Here is a 24,789-nt window from a genome sequence, read left to right on the forward strand (position 1 = left end):
ATTCTTGGTAGTGCATGATTTCTAGAAGGGAACTACAACTGTTTTCTCTTTTATTTCATAATAATAATCTGGTTTACCGCAACAAGTTCTACACGTGGTGCCGTATGTCTTACTACGATCGTAGATGAACAAAGTCAGGCCCATAATTCTGTGCCATCTTTAGAAGCACAAGTGCCTTACGTTTGATGATTTCAAGATAACTGTGAAAAATTAGTGGTTAAAAGTTTAACTAAAATTTGCATGTCTCTGTGCACAAACAAGTTAGGAAACTGTCCATTCCCAACGTTGGGTGCCATGTTTTAAAGTGCATAAGTTAAAAGAATAGAGTCACTGAAGACTTGGTTTTTAATAGCACAATACGTTTTTGCAGCAATAAGTTTTAGCTTTGAAAAAAGTGTTTTCGCCTACTCTTAAGCTAACTTCCTTGTTGCCTTGCTATACCTTATTCAAGATCGTAAAATGTTAATGCAGAACTGCTGATAGAATCAACTTGTAGCTTGTAAAGCCAATTCGCTTGATTTTTGTGATCTTCAGTGTAACAATGTAATTGCTATTGCCAAGAAAAATTGATTAATGCAGTGCATTATTGAAAAGTGCTAAGACACACATCTGCCCATAATGTAATCAGATGTAATCATAAGGTTTTAAATTGCAGTTTAATGAATTTTACATCGAAAATGTTTGAATACCATTATTATCAATGTCACATTCAGGGTGTTTTGATACGGCTTACCGTAGTTGTTTTGAGTCTATACACAGAAATAAGCCATAATTCTAAAAAGCAGGGTGTTTATATTTAATTGTGTAAACCACCGTTTAAAAAGGCTTTTGATACATTGTCCAATTCTTTGAATCCATGCAGAAGTTGAATTTGCTTTCTTTTTTCCAACTTTTTTAAACAAAGTTTTCGAAAAAAGGTTCCGTTCTATTTGTTAACTCTTTTTCAGAATTAAGAGGCTGTTACACGTTAAATGATAACAAATCAAATTCCAAGATTCCGATATTTCCCTAAAGAATCCAACCTTTTCGATACTACATCACTTCCAGTTTTCGTAAGTTAGACACCTATTGATAACCTATTTTCATTTCTGAAAACGTGATTTTGCCATGATGGTTTTTTAGTGAGTACCAGCCCATGTCAACTGGACTAATCCCATTGGATAGATACGCCCCATTTAAGTTAGAGTAATGGCAAGATTTATACCACCATGCACCATGATAACTCTGGGCACAGTTAATGGAATTCAAGTCATTATCTCTATCTTTCGTTGAAAATTGCATTCCATTGTGATAACTCAACGAATCTCCCGCGGTACCTGAGTAACCTGACACACTTATCTTATATTGGTTCTCTTCATTTTCGATTTCAAACGTGCTATAGCTGGCGTAGTACATCACTCCCGGATAATCCTGATGCTGAAGTTCAACTCGAAGGACTGCACCTTTACCTGGCCTTGCCAAGTGGTGTAGTCTTTCCAGTCCCAGCCAGTAATTCCCTTGTGTATCACCAAATCCTTTCTTGTATTCTTCCCAACCACGGTAGAAATCAACACTGTTGTTAGCTCTACGTTGAAATACGATCCAACCACGACTTTGGGTTGCCATATCACATCCTGCCCTATATGCCCCTAAGCCATGTAGGTACAATGGATACGCCCTGTTGTCTCTTTTGCCTTTGTTGTATGCATCCTGGCAGCTTGAGTAGATCTCTGATAGGAAAAATCATTTTGATTTTCAAGTATCCTATGGGTTTAGACTGTGCATGTGATACATAATGAAGAGTTTTCGCTTTGGTTGTACCCGTTACAATTATGATGATTTGTCAAAATTATCCAGTACGCAAAAATTCAGTTGCCTTGCATGAATTTTTCAATACTTTGGTCTAAGTCCATTGTTCAAGGTTGGAGTCAGTATCCCACGTTATATACAACTTATGGCTTATTCTCTCGATATGATTGCTTAATAAATTTTATTTTCTGTTTTTAAGAAAATTTCACAACATACATTTTTGTAAGGAATTGCTATATAGATAGCTAGATTTGTATAGCGATGCTTATAAAGTGTTTCTCTATAAATATCCATAATTCTCCAGATTTAAGGCGCCCAGTTTTTTCTTCTGAGTCAATGAATTTTTAGCGCTCAATTAATGCCGCTGGTTGAGAAATTTCCTGGATTAAGCCTTTTCACGAAATGTACATATGTTATTTATAGCCATTACCTTCAAGTCCCGGATAGCATTGGAATCCAGGACACATGCAGCTGTCTTTGCATGTCATGGTTCCATCACATGGCTTAATGCTTTGACATAGTTGGCCAACCTATAGAAATACACAATGTCATTGCTGGGAACCATTCTGTTAGCACTATTTGTAACAAAGAATAAGCATTGTATTCAATGCAAATATTTCCTAAAGAAGCAACGTTAAACAAGAAATCTTTACCCGTCAATTTATGAAATTTGAAATGGTTTGGAAAAAGGTTTTTTGAACAATTTGAAATCTTTTTTCTTTAATTAGTTCTGAATTACTCTTATTTTTTGCTGTATTTCTATAAATAAAACATCCATTGTTAACTCTTCTTAGCTACTGCTTATATTAAAACACTATTATTTTTAGTTACAAAAGAGAATCAAAAAATTGTATCGCCAAGGCCTGCAACCTCCGCAAGAAGAAAATCCAGATTGTAAGTTCGATCTTACGTTGTTTTCTCTGTAATTGGTACTCCAGTATGTCCATCCAGTTGACGTTGACGTCATGCTGAAATCGTACGGATCTTCTGCCGATTTGTTGTGAATCTTGCAATTGACACCGGATGAAGTCGTCGTGCTTAGGGAGCGACATGATGGATTGTGGATACAATTATACTTGCATTCATTAGGGTGCAGGTCTTCAAAGGTTTCTATCACTTCTCCGTACAGCTGAGAATTTTCCAGTATGCGGCTGAACTGTGCAAATGTTAAGCAGGGCAACCTGAGTATGTGCCCTTGCACATTGTGACAGCTGAATTTTTTTATCAATCTAGAATAAATTTTGATTGGTATATCTCAAACGGCAATGACCCTCTCTGCAATGCTGCTGTCTTCAATTTTGCGAAAGAAGTAAAAAGGGTTCTTCTTTGTGCTCATTACAAATCGCTGCCAGTTGTTACAGATTGGAGTGGTTCCTTTAACGGAGATACGTGTTCCACTTCCTCTTCTCTCGCCGGTGTCGGACTTTAGACTTTATTGGAAGTATCATCGACACCGATCAACATCGATGCGCCGCGACCTGTCACTTCTTAATTCCTTTAAAATTTCTGTAAAGATCTGTACATACTGGCCAAATGTTTTTGCGGATCCGGGAGGTGCCATTTTTTGGTTGTCAATTAAGGAATCTCTAACCTCGTTTCGCCATAGTGTTCTATACATTTCAGAAAGTCTGCTTTGCTTCCCTTTCTCAGCTTTCCATATTCTGATATTGAAGGAGGGTTTGCATGATTTTCATGTCGGAAAAAATCCTTCAGATCTCCATCCCGCGCTTGGCAGGCTACATACAGAGATGCAAACAGCTTGCAATCTTGCTTCAATGATACAACCTTTAGCTTCTTTTTAGAAGTTGATGATGCATTGATTGGGAGCTTAGAACCTGATACCCTGTTTTAAAAATAGCAAAAGGGGGCATTTGTCAGGTTGGGACCACATCCTGTTTCTTTCAGCGCATTGAACTGCCCTTATCTACCAAATTTTTTGTTAGCATTACTATTTAAGAGAAAGTGTGAGAATAACTTGCTTTGAGGCCTAGAACCTAATACCCAATCCAAAAATAGGACAAGAGGGGATTTGTCAGGTTGGGACTACATTTCATCGTTCTCAGCGTATCAAACTGCCCTTATCTACCAAGTTTATGTAAATATTGATGTTTAAGAAGAAAGTATGAGAAAAGCTTGTCTAAGGGCCTGGAGCCATTAACCTAGTCTAAGAAACACACAAAGGGGCAGTTTTCAGGTTGGATCCACATCCTATCTTTCTCAGCGCATTAAGCTAGAATCCTACAACAATTTGTGGAATAAATCGATAAATTGAACAAATTTTAAACACAAGGCAGACGAGAATTGTAAACAAAAAATAACGCAGGCCTATCCTTAACAAAATGATGTTCTTAACAGCATGTCAGCAAGCAGAAACAGTATCGGATTCAAGGGGGGGGGGGCAACTAGGGCAAGTTGCCCCTCCGTCGCCGAGTTGAAGCAAGTCTGGCGCCCCTTTTTGGAAATTTTGCGCCCTTTTTCAAGAAAGTTTCTGAGACTCATAGGTTAATTTACTTCAAGGATTACCTCGAAGTATACAACAATTATTGTAAAAATTCCCTTACAAAGTGGATACAGAGCCTTCTGTCAGTAGTTAGGGTCTGAAATTGTGGCATACAGCGTACACTCGTCACCAATTTTTGAAAATTTCCAGCGCCCCTACTATCAACTGCCCCTCTTTTGAATTTGCTCTGGATCCGCCCTAAGCAGAAATGAAATTAAAAGAGCAACGTAAATAAAATGTGTTAATAAAATAGCAACGATCTCACGTGTTTTTCGAAGGTTTGTTTAAGTTTTTTTCGCTTTACGTTCTCTGAATTCAGCTAAAATCAGTCTCTTTTTTTTGGAAGTTGTTTTTATCACGTTTGGCTCTCAATTCAATCACTTTCCACACGGTTGCCGATCTAAAATTAGTCCTCCTCCGTATAATAGCTACGTTCGCAGCGGTATGTATACACAAACTTTCCGACAGCGTATAAAAACTGTCTATCTCCATCATTGCACAATTTGGCTATTTTTGTGTACGAACGGCCGATTTCCACCAGGCGAATTATTTCGCTCGAATCGAATAAATATTCGAAGCGATAGAGTAGGACCGTGATCTACTTTCTGCGAATCGAATTTTTTTACTGCAAAATCTGAGAACATTACACCACGCATGCTCACATTGGAAAAAATTCGATTCGCGTTAAGGAATTCGCCTAGTGGAAATCTGCCTTAAGAGCCCTAACTAAAGCGATGGCCAGTGTAGGCGTAAAAGCAGGGGCGGACACTTTTCAAATATTGGAGGCAATCCTGTTGTTTTTCAGATGACGTCACATCTTCCCATTGTTTTAGAACAGAAGACCATTGTCCTCAGAAGTATTTGGGATGACAGTCCTTCTTGCCCCCTCTCACCCCCTGGTGTCCGCCACTGCGTAAAAGACACAAGAACTGGAAGGGGCTGCAGCCTTTTATTTAGAAAATTTGTCGCATTTCAGGCCCTGCATTTCAGGCCCCGCATTTCAGGCCCTGCATTTCAGGTTTCGGGTGGTTATATCTTAATGAAGAAATAATATTCGAACAAGTTCGGTACTAAGGCTCCTAAACATTAAGGATCTGCTACGCCCACGGTAGCCAGTTCATGTCCTCTCTGCCCTCACCATCCTAGTTCTGCCAATGTGTATCTACTTGAGCTTGGTAAACCGAAAACAACCATTAGAATCATACAGTAATCGAGTATCTGTGGCTCATAATTGCATGTATAGCAATTTAACCAATTGTTAAATTAAAGCTATTAAACTGCTCTTGATATCCACCTGTGGCAAATAGTCGGATGAAGCACAGTTATGCTGCAAAAGGGCGACGCTTTTGTAACAGAAAGTACTTCGTCTTAAATTTTTTGAGTGGAGTTACGCCCACATATACAGCATCTGGCGCTGCCAAAGATACCAGTTACTTACATTAGTGAATATGATTCATGCCCCCCACACATAAAATCTTATAAAGACACAAGCCCATAATTTATGCAAAATTAAGAATGGATTCAGAACAAGCCGAGGCTAATGCCACGCAACTCTAAGTCACGGAACTTTAAGACCAAGCAATCTAAAGACCACACCATTGATTGGCCACTCAACCTTTTCGCCACCCAACGTAAAGATTGCGCAACCTTACAGTCATGCCACAAGACCACGTAATGATTGTTTTGACCCTTTCGGTCGTTGCTGTCCCTTTATTCCAAAACGTTTATCTGTCAGCCACGACCTGTCAATTTGTTATTCCCTAGCATTTGTACTGGCAATACACCCCCTGTATACAAAGATGTCAATAATGAAGAGATACGATCGCTCTATTTTCTCATCTAAAATGATTCGTCTTGATCAAGATTGATTGTTTCAATTAGCTGTAATATAGAAACGTAAAAAAATGAAATTGTAAAATATTCTTACAGATTTCCTAGCGACTATAGTTTGCAATCTAACTATATAATTTGCATACAAGGTACATTTCATTTTGTGTCGTAGTACAGGGTGTTTAGTGAAAATCATGGATTTTCCTCATGTGCCTGTCAGTGCCCAGGGCCAGCTCTCAAGAGTCTTTTTCGTTCAAATGATGGGCATTCTGTCCAAATCATTTCTATCGATTTTGGGTAACCAGGCTCGACAGCCACTGAATAATAGTCGACGCGATAATATTGCTTGTCTAGAAAACAAATAACAAGAATTTGAGCAAAGGCTGGCAGACAATTGATTGAGTTAATTAAGAATCAACTAGACAGATCGGGAAGAGGAGAATGCTTAGTTTTAGGAGAAGTGGTGAAAATAATATAAAAATATACAAAGATGATGAAAGTGATGAGAATGCATTCTTTTTTTCAAAGTCTTTTCTCTAAATCCCATCATTCGTCTTTTCTCCGCGTCTGTCTCTAATTCAACTTTTTTAAAACCCTTGGAATTCCTTTCCTGATGATTTCATCCAATGACTTTTTCCGTGCTGCATGCTTTTCCCTTTCTTCACCCCATCTTCTTTGTGGACTAATTTATATTCTTGCTTTGCTTTTCAAATGCTTATTTTAGTGACAACCAACCTTTCCAAAGAGATGTCAGCAGCTTCCCCTCCCAAGCATCAGACAAATACTAAAATTTTGACCCGAAGTGAAATCTTCTAAGTACAAATTGAAGAGCCTGGGTCACGTGCAAGCTGTTGTTATGTGATCCTTGTGGAGACGATGATTTTACATTTCAATGGCTATGGTGCTTTTAATATGACTAAACTCGCGATAAGGCTCTTCAGTTCTATGTAAATTTACAAAAATACAGAGCCTACTTAATTTGAACACCATAATTCCTACCTTTGAAAAAATACGTCATTCCATTCTTCCACGTGATGGCAGCATCAACATAAGATGGAACGCCTTTCCATGCGGATCTGATCTTCTTGGGGTAACCAGGATCCATCTTCTTGGTGCCCTCGTTGTATCTCCAATAGGTATCTCCAGTAAAAAAGTACGTGTTTCTGTAATAACCGAATGTGAGGGCTGCATCAACTTTATTTATCGAGTATGGAAATCCAAGTTCGTAAATGGCGCCATATCGCTCAAGAACTAGATCATCTTTGTATACAGCATATCTATTTGGAAAAAAAGATTAAAGAGAAAAGTTAAGCTGCCCATACACAGGACCGTGGTGATGAGGGGTGTGAGGGATGTAAGGGGCGTGTTTGAGCTACATATTGTCACTTACAAGTCAAGGATGTTTGCCATATGAAATTTTGTGAATAATCAATGCAATTTATAAAAATTTATTGAAGGCTGAGGCTTCTGTCTTTTTTGCAGCAGCAATCAATGATTTACGTTGAGAGATCATAAGCAGTGATATGTAGGTCTGACTACATTGCTTTGCTTTTCTATAGAATCAGATTTCTTTAGTTCTTGGAACTGAGTACGATTCTTAGAAAAATAGAAAAGCAAGGTATATGTGTTGTCATTTTTTATATGAGGCTAGAATGATTTGAATGCAAAAAATGCTTTCAACACATTAAAAATGACTGGTTATTGTCCTTCAGGTTTTTCTCAGTAGCAGTTACCTAAATAAAATAAATAAGGATGGACTTAGCGGGGAAAAGAGTCAGTTTATCAGTGTCAATAACTAAAAGCAGTCAAATAAAGATATTACGCTATGAGTAAAAAATTACAGAGTTGATGTAGGGTTGGGGTGTCATTTGTGAAATAACGGGAACAATAACTTCTCTCAGAGATAAGACGATCTTCAGTTTTGGCTGAATAACTGTTTCATTGTATTTTGGGATTACCTTCTATCATATAAATATATTTTGTTGGTCTAATTCTTGCAAGAATGCTTGTTGAAACTCTAGTCTTACCTCCCAGTGATGCTATTTTTTCTGATTAATGGTGCACAAGATGCCGGGATTTACCCTTATCTCTCTATACGACTCACATTATATTACATAGCAAGAAAGGATACTTCGTACACATAAACAGCTATATTTATGATACAAAGAAACAGCCAAATATTGTTTGAAAACTAATTGGAAGAGAAAAAGGAAGCATTGAAAAAATCTTCATTGTCAGGGATGTACTGCTCTAAAAAGACAGGTGGCCCACAGATTTTCAAATAATAGCAAGAAAATGTAAGGGTTACTTTTTGGCATTGAAAAGAGGGCTCTGCCATCCACCACTATCAGCAGTAACAACCCCCTCCCACCCCTCCTTAGCTCTGCATCCGTATATAGGGTCTATAATTACAGCAAGACTTACAATCTGTTAGAGAATAAAATGAGTTTTCCTTCTTTGATGGTTCTATACACAGCATCAATGGTTTCGAAGATGAATCTGTTCCTTGTGTAGACATTTTTTCCTTCATACCCAAGCCAGTTTCCAATGGAGTACATGTATTTTCCACTGAATATGTATGTTTGTTTGTCGAATTTTGAAACAAACATGGCATCAACGGTGCGTGGGCATTTTGCACTTCTATCTAAACTAGAAGACTCCAAATCGGTATGTTCACTGTCGTTATGGGAATGACTTTGCCAGGCTTCCTGTTTCTGTGCTTTCGCAGGCCGGCTATCAACCACTGAGATTCCAGTGTTTGTCACAGTCTTCTCTTTGTTTTTCTTTCCGTCAATTATCTTTTTAAATTCAACCGGCTTTCTGCTGATGGGATCTGTTGAACTTTTACTTTCATTTTCGGTAACGGCATTATTCGGTTTATCCTGTGACGGGACGGTTGTAGAGGTAGTTTGTGCGACTGATTTTGACATACCTGTAGAAAAAGCAATTGATAACTGATAAACCAGTGATTTTTAATTCGCTACGATAGTCTATGAGTTGTACTGCAATTGTCTGGAGTGGCTCCTTTGCTTCTGATAATTCATTTCCAGTTCTTAACTAGGGTCTAGAAACATCGCCTTGTTTATTAGTGCTACACGCTCCACTGTTTGAGGGTGCTACTGTCTGCTTTATGCTAAAAATGAGACGATGCTTACTTTGTGTCTTCTCTTGGCTTGGCTGTGACTCCTCTTCAACCGTATTCATGATTTCATCTTCCTGTTTGCTTTTTTCTTTCAAATCAGGTGGGCCTTCGAGACAATATGCACGTTAGGGAAGCATTAGAGGTTGAGTTTTAGGAAAGACGTTTCTAAAGATGACATTTTGTTGAAGTTAGCATATTCATACTAATTTTCTTTAGTCTTGTAATCGCAACTGAAAACCATACACGAAGCAAAAGAGGTGCCGTGGATGGGAGGGGTTGGCCTCTATGGTAAAAGGGAATCAGCTTTCTTGGTAAAAGGGAATCAGCTTTCTTGGTAAAAGGGAATCAGCTTTCTTGGTAAAGGGATTCAGCTTTCTTGGTAAAAGGGAATCAGCTTTCTTGGTAAAAGGGAATCAGCTTTCTTGGTAAAAGTGAATCAGCTTTCTTGGTAAAAGGGAATCAGCTTTCTTGGTAAAAGGGAATCAGCTTTCTTGGTAAAAGGGAATCAGCTTTCTTGGTAAAAGGGAATCAGCTTTCTTGGTAAAGGGATTCAGCTTTCTTGGTAAAAGGGAATCAGCTTTCTTGGTAAAAGGGAATCAGCTTTCTTGGTAAAAGGGAATCAGCTTTCTTGGTAAAAGGGAATCAGCTTTCTTGGTAAAAGGGAATCAGCTTTCTTGGTAAAATCCAGAGAGACTTCGGAGTGGCTCAGCCCCTTTCAGAAAGAGGGCTCATGTTTGCTTAGGCGAATCTTGTGTTGGCAAAATTTTATTTTACTGTAGATTTTCCGCGATGGAGCTATTTCCTATTAGCCGTTTTGAGTTGGAGAATAGGTTGAATGACTGTATGTATATAACAAAGAATTTCTATTAAACATGCAAATATATTAGGTGTAGTCATGGGTGTGGTCGTGGTCTTCGCCTATAGATGTTGCCTACAGCATATCCCTTCCTTCCATTACTTTTTAGGACGGTACTCTTATTATGCTGAACAACATAAAAAATATATTGCATGCAATGCAAACACAAAATATAAAATGCTGCATCTTCCTGGGTCCAACATCAAACAGCTCTCTTAATGGTTTATTGCGACTGAAATCGTCTATATGAAATCATATCTAACTACTTACCATAAATACTCTGAATTCCTTCGATGTCATCTACCGTCAATGGTATATAGTCGCCTTCTGCTTTCATTGCATATTCAGGATGCATTATGGAATAATAGTGGTTTGAATGCAAAAGCCCTAGACTGTGGCCAATTTCATGCATAATCGTAGATCCGAAGTTGAAACCTGATCGGCCATCAGCAGAAAATTTCTCGTCGACATCAAGATGAATGTTACCTCCATAAACTGAAAAGCAAATTTTAATTAAATATGTTATACTATGAAGCTTATCATCACCATTAGAAACCCAAAACGGTAGGAGTAAAATTCTGTAGCAGGGAGAAGCTTCAGAATTAGTCAAAATGGCCTATTAATACACTATGTTGACCTTGTTGCTAAACTAACTAAATGATAGAATAGTTAGTCTAGGTGACTCAAGGCATACAACAGTTTCACTCATAACAACGTTTTCATCTGTGTTCGCCTTTTTCTTTATCAAGACTGATATAAAAATTATTTAAACTTTCTATATCATTTGAGCACTTAACAAGTTACTAAAGTTTCGTATTGTGTTAAAGAGCTAGTTTTGATAAGGTCTAAACTGGTTGGCCCAACCATCCCTCAGAGTTGAACAGGCAAATCCCCTTCCAAAGACACTGGGGCTGCATTAAAAACGCATTTCTTTTTAATTGTGCTAAGGAAATGATTTAATTCTTACATTTGAACTCACCTGCATGTTTTATTGGGTAGAATGCATGACCAACAGTTCCTCCTGGACCATCAAACTCCATGTCACAGTAGAGACTGCCATACAGAAAATGCTTTTTTGGCTCAAATGAGATCTCAATGTCTGCGTTTCCTGTACTGACCTCTTTGAAAGTCAAGGCAGAGTATTTCTCCCATTCATTGAAAGCTCTTCGTGTCAATATCAATGTTATTAAAGGATTCAGATGCGGCGTGAAATTTTTTAAACTCCAGTTAATTGTCTGCAAAAAAGAAGCACATTTCAGACCAAGAGACATTGCTTCATAAATTACAATTTTCAGTTCCTTTGAGGGAATAACATGATTTCCAGTATTCTAGCTAATTTCCGGCATCCCAAGCTCATCAAAAGATCTGTTGTCTCCTTTCATTTCAAGCAATCACTTTTTGTTCTTCCTATTTTTTATTTACCCTCTTTTCATTTATGTTCTATTTTTTTATGTCCATTTCCTTTCCTGTATTCTGTTTTCTCCATTGTTCAAAGGCATATCAAAGAACTTAATTTGACAAATATTCTTTAACAAATTCAGATGAATCTTCTCTATTTTGTGTCTACTTTATGGAGATGTCTTATGTACCATTAACATTCTGTGAGATATTGTGTATGTCTTTGTCTTATCGAGAACGCCTTATTTCGTTCTATCTAGGTACGCTTCTTGTTTCCTTCATGTAAAAATTGAGCAGACAGGATTTTGTTAGAAGCTTAAAACCTCATCTTGCTTAAAAACGTTAAGCTAGAAGATGAACATTACAGAAATGCTTTTGCTAATCTTCTAAAGCCAAAAATATATTTGGTTTATAAGCTACTTTTTTAATAAAGATAAGGGAAAGTGCTTTGGAAATAACACTTGCTTTTTGGCTTTGTCGTCTAGATTCTGTTGGAAATTTTTAGAAAAGGTAGAATTAGAGGTGTGCTGAGCATCAGGTTTTTTAGATGGACCTAGCGGAATTAATTGACTATAAAAGGAGGACGGGAAAGGGCGTATTAAGACAGACACGCTTTTTGATTCGGCAGAACAATCTTGTCCGAATTATTCTAATTTGCGTGGTTTGAAATCTAAACACACTGTCAAAGGTTAAGAAGATTTGAAAGTTAATATGCTTTTCCATAGTTTCATTGTGCTGTAGCCTGGCTGGAGGGCACAAATTACTTACTCAACTTTTCTCTAAGCTTTGCCCAGAAATTCCGCTACATTTGTCAACGATAGATTTTCCTGTCATTCCAGATATTCTATTTTGACAGTTAAAAGACGGATCAGGACGCCATTTGCGTTTAATCTAGTGTTGACAAAGATATTACCTAAATTAGAGATTTTCAGCAGATATGTAATCACCAAGATAAGTGAAGCTTCTTTGCATTCGTTTTCTTACACAAACCCAGACGATAATTTTGAATGATTTGCCTGACAAATAGTATGCTTAGCCTTTTAATCTTAACTAGATGTCTACAAAGTGGCCAGCCAATAAGCGATTTCCAAGTAAGCTTCTGACAGTTTAAGCTTCTCTAGCATTATAGAGATTGAGAATCTTAAGATGATTCTAAGGCCTCTCTGTGTTTCAAGATAATTGCACGGTCGTTTTAAGAAAAATGCACGGCTCCATCGAGACAGGGGCCTCGATTTCTAAAAATATACAACTCGCACTGATGGATTTCTTCTTGACGCAGCTCACTCAATGAAAACATGGCACACTTTGACAAAAACCCTATTGTTTTATATGAAGATTCGATTAAATTCTTCTGCTTTGGAGAAAATCTCATACTTTTTTACAAGAGTAAATCGCTCCTCGGATTGCTTATAGGTTTTTTATCTGTCTCATCAATGTCCACTTCTGTCAATGACTAATTTGAATTCTAGTCTCTATTCTTATTTCCGTTATCCTCGCTGAATTATTCTGTTAGACAGCGACAGGTCCTGGATGTTTTATAGCTCATTTCATTTACTATTGTCCGAATGTTCCTTGAGAAATCTTAGGCTTGTATCCGATCTGCCTAAATGTTCTTCATCAAGTGTCAAATTCTGGCTAATCTTCTCTGGTCACAAAACTGGTCGAAAAATCATATAAGGAGCAGTCATAATGGGTGTTTTTTAGGTGCGAGGAATGAAGATGGCTTAACGGTTCTTGTCGCGGACTATAGGCCAAAGGGTCTGGGGCTCGGGTCCTTGACATGACCAAACAATGTTTGGCAAACACTCACCCACAGTGACGGGAGTTGACAGCTCCCTACAATTCTAGGCGCATAAATCACTAGGTCTGGTGATATCGAGAGGAAGAATAAGGGCACTGTTCGATAAGAATAGCTTCTCAGTGTCCTAAAAACCATCTTCGGATGCTAAGTAAAACTAAGCCAAGGAAACAGCACCGAAAGGCTATCAGAATTGAAAAATTTCATGAGATCGTCAATCTAATTATTTACACCTATCCAAATCAAGGTAGCCCATTGCCTGTGTAATTTTACTTATTTCTTATAAAGTATCTAATTTCAAAGTGTTTCGTCAGCTGGTAGTTGCGTTGATACATCTGTTCTGTATATTCTCTATGTAGTTATGAATATCGTGTGAGTAAATCATAATATATACCCAATAAGCAATAGATGCTACATAGTTTATGCTTGTCATCTTATATTAGTGAAAACGTCAACAAACCTTTTTTTCCCATCTTATCCCTCGTGTAATGAACCGTCGCTTCCTCTTCTTGTCCTGGGCTGCAGCTTCCTGATTTCCACACAAAACTCTTTGGTTTGCCCCTCCTTTTTGCTGTACAAAAACAGAAATGTCTAGATATATACCTCATTTGTCAAATTTCGTGATAAATTTGGTCCAACCAAATCGACCAATTGTATAGTCCCACAATGTCATGGTCCTCTGCGAATATCGACAACTTAAATGAGTCAATAATTTCAGTATGGAAATGAAATAGACTTTTAATAAACTGTTTATTTTGTTTTCTAACAATCTTTTTATTTTGGTATCTTAATTAATTTATTCATTTAGAAAAAATCTTTTGGTGGTAGAAAACTTAAAATGGCTTTGATAAAAGCAAACAATAGAGTATACTGAAGCTTTTCGTCTGACACTCTTCAGAGTATAAAACGTCAGAACACAGTTCGAAAACTCTACGCTACAGAGACGGCGGCACGAAATTGAACCTGGGGAGCTAAGAATGAAGTTTAGTGACATAGGAGGACCCACCATGGTTGGGTCCGACGGGAAAGGAAATTTTTGAATGGAAATTGGTGCGTACAGTTGACATGAAATCCATCATGGATTGATAGAGAGAATTTTACTTCCTAATCAGAAATGTGCATCTTCGTTGTCTCGAGTATTTTCAGTAGGCCATGTTTACAAATCCAAAGTGCAGACATTGCAAAGATATAGAATGTTTTCTACTGAATTAATGCAAATAATAGATAAATGATAGAAACATACTGTAAGAAAAGTAAGTTAGTAAATAGATCGAATAAAATCAAGCAGTATATAAACAGTTTGTTCGGATCTCCGTCAAAGTTATTTTTGCCTTCCTTTCACCTTCGAAAATCCCCTTAGATCAATCTTGCTTCCCAGATTTTAGTGTTTTTGGTTTTTTTGGAGCCATATCTTACATGTTTAGTTCGGATCTCCGTCAAAGTTATATTTTTTCTTTCTTTTCACCTTGCTTCCCATACTTTAGTGTTTTTGGTTTTTGGAGGCATAGCTTTGCAGCTGGTCACGGGACTCGAAACTTACGAGATCAAGCAAATTTATTGCAATATTCATATATTCATTGAGTGTTTCTGAAGCCATGATGCTTTTCCCATCTTGTTGTAGGTGGGTATCAGCCTCTCTACATCAGCAGAGAATCCGAGCCATTGTCTCGTCTGTTAGAATTCCTCTGAGAACAAGTCTCAGACCTCTGTGACATTATTAATTCTCATTAGTTAACTGACATTGTCAACTATCATTAACTCTCAAACTTCAATGCATGATTGAATAAAATCTTGCTAATTTTTTTGTCTGGGAAGAAAGCGTGATGGAGCTGTCTTAAGTCTCTTTTTGCTTATGGAAGGTTTTTAATTGCATTCAGCCCATCAAATTCTACAGATGGCAAATAATATCTTCTCTCACTGATGTACAAATTGTGTTTGTCTCTTCTTCTTCAATTTCCGCGTAGTTTGAAAGCATGATCTTTACCCCCATCTTGTTTGTACCGCAGACACCACGCACCAGTCCAAAAGGGAGTGGCTGGAACGGAGCTAGGGAGTTGTCCCTTTGAAGCATCAAAAAACACCCCTTTCAGAAAATGTTTGCTTTTTTCTGTCGTTATTCATAAACATAATGATTCAGAGATGATTTTAATTTCAAAACCGCGTTAGATAAGATACAAATTTATCTTTAACCAAACAAGATAAAACATCACGAAAACGAACCAAAACGGGTCAAGAAGAACTGCAACTAATGGGTCCATTAGAATAAACTTTCAAAACGTTTCCTGACTCATTATTGCAAAAAATTGGGAGGGCTATGTCCCTGGTATGTAACATTCCCAATCAAATGTTCCTCCCAGCTACCACCGAGAGGCATATAATCGTTAAGCTGCTGTAGCCTTGAGAGGAATCTTTTCAATGCTTTTACAAATTAATAACAAACAATCTTTCCTAGCGTGGAGTTTTCGATCTATGATCTGACGTTTTAAACTCTGAAGAGTGTCAGACGAAAATCTTTAGTTTACTCAAATGTTTGCTTTTTTCAAAGCCAATTTAAGTGACCTGAGCTGAATTGCTTTGCAACTTTTTTAGAAATCTACAGAAGGATGTCACGTAAACCCCAAAATACATTACGGGCAGGAAATCATAACCTCGCAGATTTCCCAAAAAACTTGGTCTTTAGGCTCAGTGTCTTTTTTGAAGTGAGTCATAAAAGCAAACTTGAGATGATGTCTTGAATTTGAAGTTATATAGTGAGTCCATCTTAATGGCAATTGATTTTCCTCCGCATGTACTGAAGCTTCGAGGCCTCTTAGTTCTTATATTGTTTCTTATATAGTTATAAAGCTTCTAAATTCTTATAAATTGTCCATTGCTCATTTCTTATAGCAATTTACTTAAAAAGAAATGAGTGCATTGCATAAGGGTATTGCACTCATCAACACTGTCCACATCAACACTATGTTGCAAACTCCCCACCTGCTTTGGGAATAAAAAAAATAAAAAAATGTAGGATGGGATTGGGCCTTCACTTCGCATTGATAAAAAATTCTATCTTAGCCTTTTCGATTGATATCTAATGCTGCACTTTTGAGAAAATGCACTATTTACAAATCCACATTTGCTACAATTACAGTTCCACAATTTTTATTTACAACTCTACAAAGTGAGTCAGATCCACGCTTATTTTAGGCCCTGTTTACAGCCTTAGCATGCGCATTTTAGCTTGTTTATTGGTGGTTAAACAAGTGTAGGAAAATTGGCGGTAAGTTATAAGTCAGGTGAAGTAAGGTTCGTAACGTATTCATCGTGGCCTTCTTCAGTGCTGACTCTTTCTTCTTGGCTAAGCCCTTTAAATTTTAAAAGGTCACCGAATCTAATCATACTAACGGCCAGGGGCGTCACTTTAGAGGGGTATTGGTGGGGGACTGGTTCATCCCCAACCACGAAAGTAGGACTTTTTTGGAGGGCAAAACTGATTTTTGCAGGACAAATGTTTTCTACCAACGGATCTGTTTTGTTGCTTTTATTATGTAACTGTAGCAATAAAAGTAGAGTATGCTTGTAATTTGTCTACTCCAAAAGTAAAATGATACAGACTACCAGTGACGCGAAGTAGCAATTGCCAGCGTGATCTTGGGCTGGGTGGAATAGATTTCTAAATTGATTCTGATTTCCTTTCACCTTAAGTGTTACACCTTTTTCTGTGGCTACACCCTTAGTTGATATTTGTGTCTTATTTAAAAACCATACTAAAAAGGCAAGCACCGCTTGCCAGAAAACTAAGACAATGTAAACCGGGCTATTTGGGTCAAAATTTGATGGAATAGTTTTGTATATTTGGGTCTAAATTGCTTTGACTGTAATCAGAAGCGTGACTTTAAGAAGGGAGTCTTCTATAAACTGTTTTTATACCTATTTTTGTGGATGATATAGGGTGTATTGTATAAATTCCTGTAGGTTTTCAAGCTTGTGTTTGCCAGATGAAGATTATGTCATCGATAAATATTTTCCGAAATATTTGCCTACGCCCCATCGGGGCATTGCTCAAGATATGTTATTCTATTGTTGTCATGATTATTTGGCATAATTTGGGGCAAAGGGTTTCCCCATTGCGGTGCCTTAAGGGAGGTTAACAAAGTTTACCATTACACTCTTCTTTATAAGAGTCAGTAAATTGAAGTTCAGGCTAGCTGTTCTTAACTTTTTCGAAAATCTGAGGTTGGATTGTTCTTAATTTAATAGGGTGTAAGCAGTGCGATTGCTAGCTTTTCGCTCTAGGGAGGTGTCTAGGCCTCATTTGCCAACAAAGTGCGTGAGAAAACCTTTATTTGCCGCCATCCATGAATATTCACCGAAGAAGCATCCCGAGATGGCAAAAAACCCCTCGTTTTTGAGATGAAACATTGTCCAAAGTTACATTTTACAGTAGCTCAGCCTCAGTTTGTTCTTAATATGTTCTCAACTTTTGACCAATTTTGAAGCTCGTGTTCTTATAAAATTGTTCTTATAAAAAGAGAGTGTAAAGGCAATATAATTATGCTTGAGAATAAAAATCACCATCTGTTGTATTTTATATGCAGCAGGGTAGCTTCCCCACATGGATTTTCGATGGCATTGAGGGAAGCTTTGATACCTCCATCTTGTGAAATGCTAATCGAAAGTTTGTTGCAAAAAATGAGCGCATGCTCTTTGAATCCAGGATAGAGGGTTGCCTCACTCTCCAAGGTTAGGCAAACAAGTCGGTGAATTTTTGAACACACTGAGCAAGGACCTAAGCGGGAACAACTTACCTTGAGAAACACAACTGCCAACGGGATAAACCGACAAACTAACTGAAAAAATATTCATTTATCTTCACACGTGCGTTGGCCTTTCACAAACAGCGTCCTTCGGCAGGCAGAAGACTGAGCGAATAAGTCGAGCTCGCGTCCAAAATTCTTTGTCAGAACAAAAAAGACGGCTCAGTCGGGAATAGGCCGCAATCAACATCAAGGACAAGAGCTGGAGACGAAGATGCGTCACACAGATTGTACTCTAGTTTGTGAGCCTGAGTCCGACTGCTGCAAAACCCATGATACCATCGACCTGTATTCAGGCGTGGTCTTCAACAAATTTTGATAGCAATTTTGATAGCTACATACGTAACAGCAGCAGCCGCCGTAGCAGAGGCCGAAAGAGAAATAAAGTGGAAGAAAAGAAAACGATGTCGTATGAAGATGTGTTTTCTTAAACGATCCCAAAATTTCCAGAGTACCTCAATGTCAGCACAAGCAAAATTTTTACGACTTTTTTTGGTTCGATTAGCTGTTGCTTTTCGTCATCGATGCAGGACATTGACATTTGTAGAGCAGTTTCTGCATCGATACCATGCGTCAAGGAGATGCAAGTGAAGCCATAATTTGAACTAATGAAATCAGATTGTCATAAACTGGTATCTTTTCACAAAAATAGTAGACTGGAACTACAGGATATTCTAGCATCAAGCTGGCCAGGTTCCTTTGTATGTTCGTGCATTCACATCTGTAAATGTTAGATTACCACAAGGCTTCCTGAGATAAGAAGTTCAGGTTGGCAGTGATGACGATTACAACAATGATGGTTTTCATTTGCAGCTAGCTTCAATGTCAAAATGAACCATGAACATTTGCTCTTCCTTCTCCTGATAAACTGAAGGATGAAATAGCTAGCACTGATGATCGATCTTGCCATGACGCAGATCTATATGCTCATGTCTGCAGATTCCCATCTTCACAAATGAAAAAAATAGATACAGTTGGAATGCCCAGTGCAACAAAAAATAAGGTGTGCCCTATCTGCTAGTGCCTCTTCCCAGAAGAAGACATCCAGTATCAATCAAATGACTGCATTAATGTAAAAAAGAAACACAGTTGTATAGTGAGCTTATGTTTGCAGATGATGTCACTGCCAGTTGATGATGATGATGATGCCAGCCCTATTGAGACTTCCAGTGGAGGTAGCAGTGCAGGAAAAAACAAATATTAACTGGTATGTCCGATTGAGACCGAAGAAAAGATTCCAGAAATTACAAGATATTTGCTACCAATATAGCTCGAATTTTGAAATGTTAAACACAAGAAAAAACTTTAAAATATCATCATTATTAAGGTTTAAAACTTCCGCAACAATGTAAACTTCCGATGTAAAATACCTGTGTAAAATTCTGTTCTTATTGCAAACTTTATGCTTCTCGCATTATTTTCCCTTTTTGGCGCGTCACATTTTTGTAGCTTATCTTTCAAAATTGTGACGGTGAATGCATTTACACAGGGCTGGATCAGTGGCGCTCCGCATTCAAAACCGTATCAAAAACGATGCAGCTAACTGTGTCAATAATTGGGGTTGAGTTTCTAGCTATGTGTACACGGAAAAAAGTATTGTCACTACTTCGTGATGGATCAAAAGAGTTCCGTTCCTGTTTTAACGGGTTCTAGGCTTTTTGCTTCGAAAACTGAAGTTTTTTGTTTTTAATTTGATTATGCAATACTGGCTTCTAATAGCGAGATTATTATAAAAAGTAGAGAGTGGCTCAACGCATTCTTAAGGCCCTGAAATGGCGTCGTTTTCTAGTTCCTAACTGTCGCGAAACAAATTAAAACCGGCCAAAGCAACTGCAACATCAGGTCCAAACTCCGGGTTGGAGTTTTGTTCTTGACAGAAAACTTGAGACCTTGAGAAATATTTATCATGCTTTGCTGCTTTAATTAAAGGCGCTAACAAAAAATTAGGCCAAATACGAGATAACGGCGCCATTACATTCATAGGGGTATAGTTAGAAGAGCCGAGTCAGTCAATCGGCTATCCCATCCTTCAGTGATACGATAAATAATTTCAACAGAGGTGGTAAAACGTCTATGTTAATGCAATGTTTAAAGATAAATCTTGTCTCAACGAGTTTAAAACATATTTATGTAAATGATTGGAAGATATCTAAGTATTTTCCCCAAATGACCTTTATTGAGGCATCTTTTCTCAGCAATGTTTACAGAGCGCAAACTTGTGAGAGTTATCTTCATTCAAAGCAATATTAAACCTCAGAGTTCAACAAAGTTCTGTTGTCTGTAAATATTTAACAATGTTTAGATACTCCATTTCAATTCTATTAATTTCCAGGCTTCTGAATTTATGAATGTTTGTATTCATGGGCAGCTGTTATACTCATTAATGCCGGAGGCACATAGGGCTGAGATTTGAAACGAGAAATCATTGTGCTTCAATACCTCCGGGCTGTTTTTCGATACTTTCGTTCAAATCACGTATCATTTCGTATTGAAACTTAATACTGAAAATTCTTTTTATTCGATGGTGTATGTTGTTAAATGGTGTCCGGCTTTCAGGTGTGTCCGTCTCTTGAAGGTGTGCATTGCCCCGTGGTCATTTCTACAAGGCTTTGACCACATGAAAGAAACCACCAGTGAAGAAGGCATTTGTCCGTTTTTCAATTGTGTTTCTTCGTAAAGGCTGTGACCATATGAAGGAAAATTTAGATCTTAAAGTTTGTCCGTTGTCTGATAGTGTCTACTGTTTGAAGATGCGCATTGTCTGGCGGCCTCTTCTACAAGTGTATGGCTACATTAAAAAGCGTAATGAAAAAAGTATTAGTTCATCAATGGATTGGTTCCGTTATTTGTGGCTATCTATAGAATGATGGTGTCAGAAATGCTTGATTGTGTCCGATGTTTGATAGTGTCCATTGTTTAAGCATCCCCACTGTTTGGTTGTAAGGGCTACAAGATGTAGATCACAGATAGAAGCTTTCGGACAAATGTGTTATCTTTGTCAATACGAGCCCATTCCTTGAGTTTTCTGTTCTATTAGGTTGAAGTAGTCCTGTTTTCGACCCCCACGTTGATTTAATCATCAGTCAACATTTTTCCTACAAATGGGTTTTATTGATTTATCATTTGGTCTTGACATATGTGATTGAATTCCTTATGGAAATTGTGTACTACATAACCGCCATAGAGGATACCCCTAATAAATGACTTTTTTCTTTGAGTAGTGTTTGAAGTTTATCCACTTTTTCCCAAATACATGTTTGTATCTTTCGCAATGAAAAAGGCTTCTTTGCTGAAATAGTTAATTTGCATTGAAATTTTGTCGTGAACCAGTTTCATTCAGTTACTAAATCTAAATTACTTGAATGGACTCAGTGGCTGCCGTTAACAAAGCTTGACCAAGTATTTGGCCCTCTGTGAACTACACTCATTTCTCTTTGACTAGGACTAATTGCAGCACAATGGATATCAAGAAGAAGCGTGTGAATATAATTACCCTTATTTGGTGGTAGTCAGTTGACGTGAAGGCTCTCCTTGGAGAGCACAAAGCTGATATTGATCTTCAGGAGACTATTAGCTTATATGGTGCTACAAAAACTTCCATACCAGCTAATTTATATGAAGTAAAATGTTGATGGATTATCCAAAAAGGTCTTTTAAAGCGTGAATAGTTTCAAGGCCGCACGAAGAAACAGCTGCATTGAACCAAGCTGTACATTTTCAGTAGAAAGGAGAACAATTCTTGTAATCGAGAAGAAACTGGTTTTTATTTTGCAACATACCTTTTCAACTAGGCCTTGTTTTTTTCGAAATACCTGATACACCTTGCGTAACGTAACAGTTCAAGATCACACAAAAACCGAAACATTAATGAAGCCCTTCAGCGCACAGAAAAAAAGTCGTTAGCTAAAAATCACATCTCAAGTTGTTAAAAACGATTGTGAATACATGTAATCACGTCTGAACAGAAGAATTTTGACGCCATGTTTTTGGAAAGGCGAGATTTTGGTGCTTTGGAGTCCTGTCGTGTGACTAGTACTGGGCAGATTTGGCAATAAGGGGCTTATTACATGAAGCGAGCTGTCTTGGTTTTCAAGGCTGGCCCGTTCATCCGGTCTGCGACTTTCTAACGATCATATGGAGAACGCCAGCCCGGCCAGAAAATTGGCGGTAAAAATTTTGACGGGTAAATTGATTTTAACATGGCTGCCACACTCGCCAAGAAACGGTTTTCAGCTATGAGGGCTTTGATTTAAAAGTTTTAGTTTTTACATTGTCTTTTCTTTCGCTCGCGCATGCGTAGCTTGAATCCGTAGCCCTATTTGCCCGGCTGGCCCGACTTGAATCGATTACACGGCCAAAAACATCAATGTGTAGCCCGCACTGTTGGGCTAGCCTGGAAGACGAGATCCCGTCAAACCGGGTTAGCCCGTTCTCCATGTGATTAAAAGTTTGCTAAACTGCTCCATGTAATCAGCCCCTAAGATTGCAATGCTCTATATTATCAGGATACACATCTTCTTTTTTATAATGAGCTGTTTTGCATATATGATACAAAGAAGTTTTGAGCTGCAATTATATACTGTGTTTTTGCCAATTTTCATGGAAAAAGTCTGTAAAATCTTCAATTTCTCAGTTATGCATAGAAAGGAAAGAAAAAAGAGAATTCCCCTATTTCACACATGTAAAGAACAGCTTTTATCTCCATACGTTAATTAAGATAAACAGCATACATTATTCCATAAATTTACGGAAGTACAAAAATTACTGTTAAACGGGTTTATGTAGTGCTCGATGGTATATAGGCAGATCTGTACATGCTATGCGTATCGAACTGGGCGTTATAACTTGCAACTCCGAGTTTCACGCATAATGCAATCATTAGGCAACTGTGCAGGTAATCACCTTACCTTGAATTTCTATACGTATATCTGCTTCTCCTGACTTAGATAAAAATAGATAAAGCCCTGTGGGTTAACTGAAGGTGTGGCTGATTCAATTGGCTGGCTATCATTTGCTGTAGCGGAGGCGAAAGACTTTGGTAGCTAACCTAATGATTCTTAGTTCCCTTGGCTTTATCTACTACAACTGCTCAAATGATGTCGGCCTTTAAACCATAAACTTTCTACCACTTATGTGTAATAAACATGCAAGTATTACCAGGCACCGCGCACCATTCTAAAAGTGGGTGGGCTGAAAAGGGCATGGCCGGGAATTTTTTGAGGTTACGCCCTTTAGAATGCCGGAAGACGCCCCTTTTAGAAAATACTTGCTTCTTTCCACTTATTTTTTATAAACAGTCTATTTCAGAAAAAATAACAATTACTAAAAAGAGAGATTTAACAAGATAAGACACCAAGAAAATGAACAAAAATGGGTTACTTGTCAAGACGAACTGCTACTACTACTTGGGATCCAATAGAGTAAGCTTTCCAAAGTTGTGTTAGAGTAGACGTTCTAAAAATTACTAACCTATTATTGCAAAAAGGTGTGGGGGGGGCTAGCCCAATGGCTGCGCGGTGCCTGACTATTACCAACGTTTAAATCATATTAGCCTGTTGTCTTTTCTGCTACCTATATTCACAAAAACCCATCATTTATCCACTCTTCTGTCTCTAATTAATACCAGACAATCATTTTATTTTAACTGTTGGGTCATCAAAACGAAAATTTGTAGATCAAAGTAAAGCTCACCACTACTGCACTGGTTTTACCACTTTGCATCGGTTTTCCAAAAACCTCCATGGCAGAAACACCCAATAGCAACAAGAAGACCAATTGAGCGATCCCCATAATGCTGATGCTGTTTCTTCTCCCAAGCCTAGTGCAGCTTTGTCAGGCAGGGTACTGTAGACCAATTCCAAAATGATAACCTCTGGTCCACTTAAATAGTTTTACAACCGAAAAAATGTCACGTGGTTCGTCTTGTTGCCCTTCCTTCCAAAAGAGACTAACATGAACAGTCGTGCCGCTCCAAAAGGACGATATTTGTTATTAAAACTAGTATCAGCGCCTTAATTAAACAAAAATATTTCTCCATTCTTTTGTGACTTCTGCAAAATAACATGTAAGATACAACTAAATGGCTCAACTTGCTAAATTCTGTACCTCACACCAATGAATGCATGCGGTTTGTACCAAACGAGCTGTTCCTGAATGAAAAATTGCACCAATAATCGCAATTTACAAAAAATCGTTATGTTGCCTAATTTTTCTGATTCGTGAATAAGACATTATTGTCTGGTAATACAAAGTTCTAAAATTCTCTGGTTGTCTTTGAAGATTAAATTTTCAACTTGAGCCCAATCTTGTTGTGATATAGCTCACATTATTATTTTCAAATAACCTTTGATCGTGGTTAATCACAATAACATCTGTCACAATTAACTCTATGTCAGGCTATCTTCCCCTTAAAATTCCTGTCACGCTCTTTATTTGTTCGTCAAGCCAATGGTTGCCCGATGCCACACCCACTTCTAGAGCACATGAACCGTTCCAACCTACACCAAGGGCCCTCTTCATTTGAAGTGAGATAAGTTTCACAAAGAGATTTACACGAGAAAGAGGCTGCCTCGCCTAACTGCCGAGTCAGTGAGCCAGCCAGGTAAAACATTCTTTCATTTTTTATCTGAGGCTAGCAAACTTAATTGGATGAAGGCTATCCATATAATTGAAGTCGTT

General features: G+C 37.9%; 3 protein-coding genes across 3 annotated transcripts in view; 1 reads left to right on the forward strand and 2 right to left on the reverse strand.

Annotated features, from left to right (window-relative positions):
- The window catches only part of LOC135689055 (uncharacterized), a 95,650-nt gene that overhangs the window by 34,702 nt on the left and 36,159 nt on the right, over window positions 1–24,789 (forward strand). The window contains exon 4 of the mRNA XM_089110087.1: window positions 2,616–2,682. The gene's annotated coding sequence lies outside the window, so the exon portion shown is untranslated. The remainder of the gene's footprint in view (window positions 1–2,615; window positions 2,683–24,789) is intronic.
- Window positions 1,066–5,989, reverse strand: LOC135689053 (fibrinogen C domain-containing protein 1-A-like). The gene is made up of 3 exons (XM_065206155.2): window positions 2,699–5,989; window positions 2,219–2,318; window positions 1,066–1,709 (listed from the first exon to the last, which is right to left on the reverse strand). Exons 1-3 carry the CDS (start codon window positions 2,753–2,755, stop codon window positions 1,066–1,068), a joined length of 801 nt encoding a protein of 266 aa, XP_065062227.2. The 5' UTR covers window positions 2,756–5,989.
- LOC135689045 (stromelysin-2) lies at window positions 6,115–23,980 on the reverse strand. The gene is made up of 8 exons (XM_065206145.2): window positions 23,803–23,980; window positions 13,773–13,883; window positions 11,096–11,351; window positions 10,387–10,611; window positions 9,274–9,366; window positions 8,543–9,050; window positions 7,118–7,395; window positions 6,115–6,468 (listed from the first exon to the last, which is right to left on the reverse strand). Exons 1-8 carry the CDS (start codon window positions 23,899–23,901, stop codon window positions 6,335–6,337), a joined length of 1,704 nt encoding a protein of 567 aa, XP_065062217.2. The 5' UTR covers window positions 23,902–23,980; the 3' UTR covers window positions 6,115–6,334.

This window comes from Rhopilema esculentum, chromosome 9, assembly GCF_057945365.1.
Source record: "Rhopilema esculentum isolate cy_ngs chromosome 9, ASM5794536v1, whole genome shotgun sequence".
NCBI classification, from domain to species: domain Eukaryota; kingdom Metazoa; phylum Cnidaria; class Scyphozoa; order Rhizostomeae; family Rhizostomatidae; genus Rhopilema; species Rhopilema esculentum.

Bases quoted from the DNA above. Each gene is read 5' to 3' on its own strand.
- LOC135689053 (XM_065206155.2), bottom strand. From the start codon at position 2,755: ATGACGTCAACGTCAACTGGATGGACATACTGGAGTACCAATTACAGA. The intron at 2,319-2,698 runs GTAAGATCGAAC...GTATTTCTATAG, and splicing joins CCAATTACAGAGAAAACAAC to GTTGGCCAACTATGTCAAAG. The intron at 1,710-2,218 runs GTAATGGCTATA...TTTTCCTATCAG, and splicing joins ATGCTATCCGGGACTTGAAG to AGATCTACTCAAGCTGCCAG.
- LOC135689045 (XM_065206145.2), bottom strand. From the start codon at position 23,901: ATGGGGATCGCTCAATTGGTCTTCTTGTTGCTATTGGGTGTTTCTGCC. The intron at 9,367-10,386 runs GTAAGTAGTTAG...ATTGTCTCGAAG, and splicing joins AGGAATTCAGAGTATTTATG to GCCCACCTGATTTGAAAGAA. The intron at 7,396-8,542 runs GTAAGTCTTGCT...TTTTCCAAATAG, and splicing joins ATTTTATTCTCTAACAGATT to ATATGCTGTATACAAAGATG.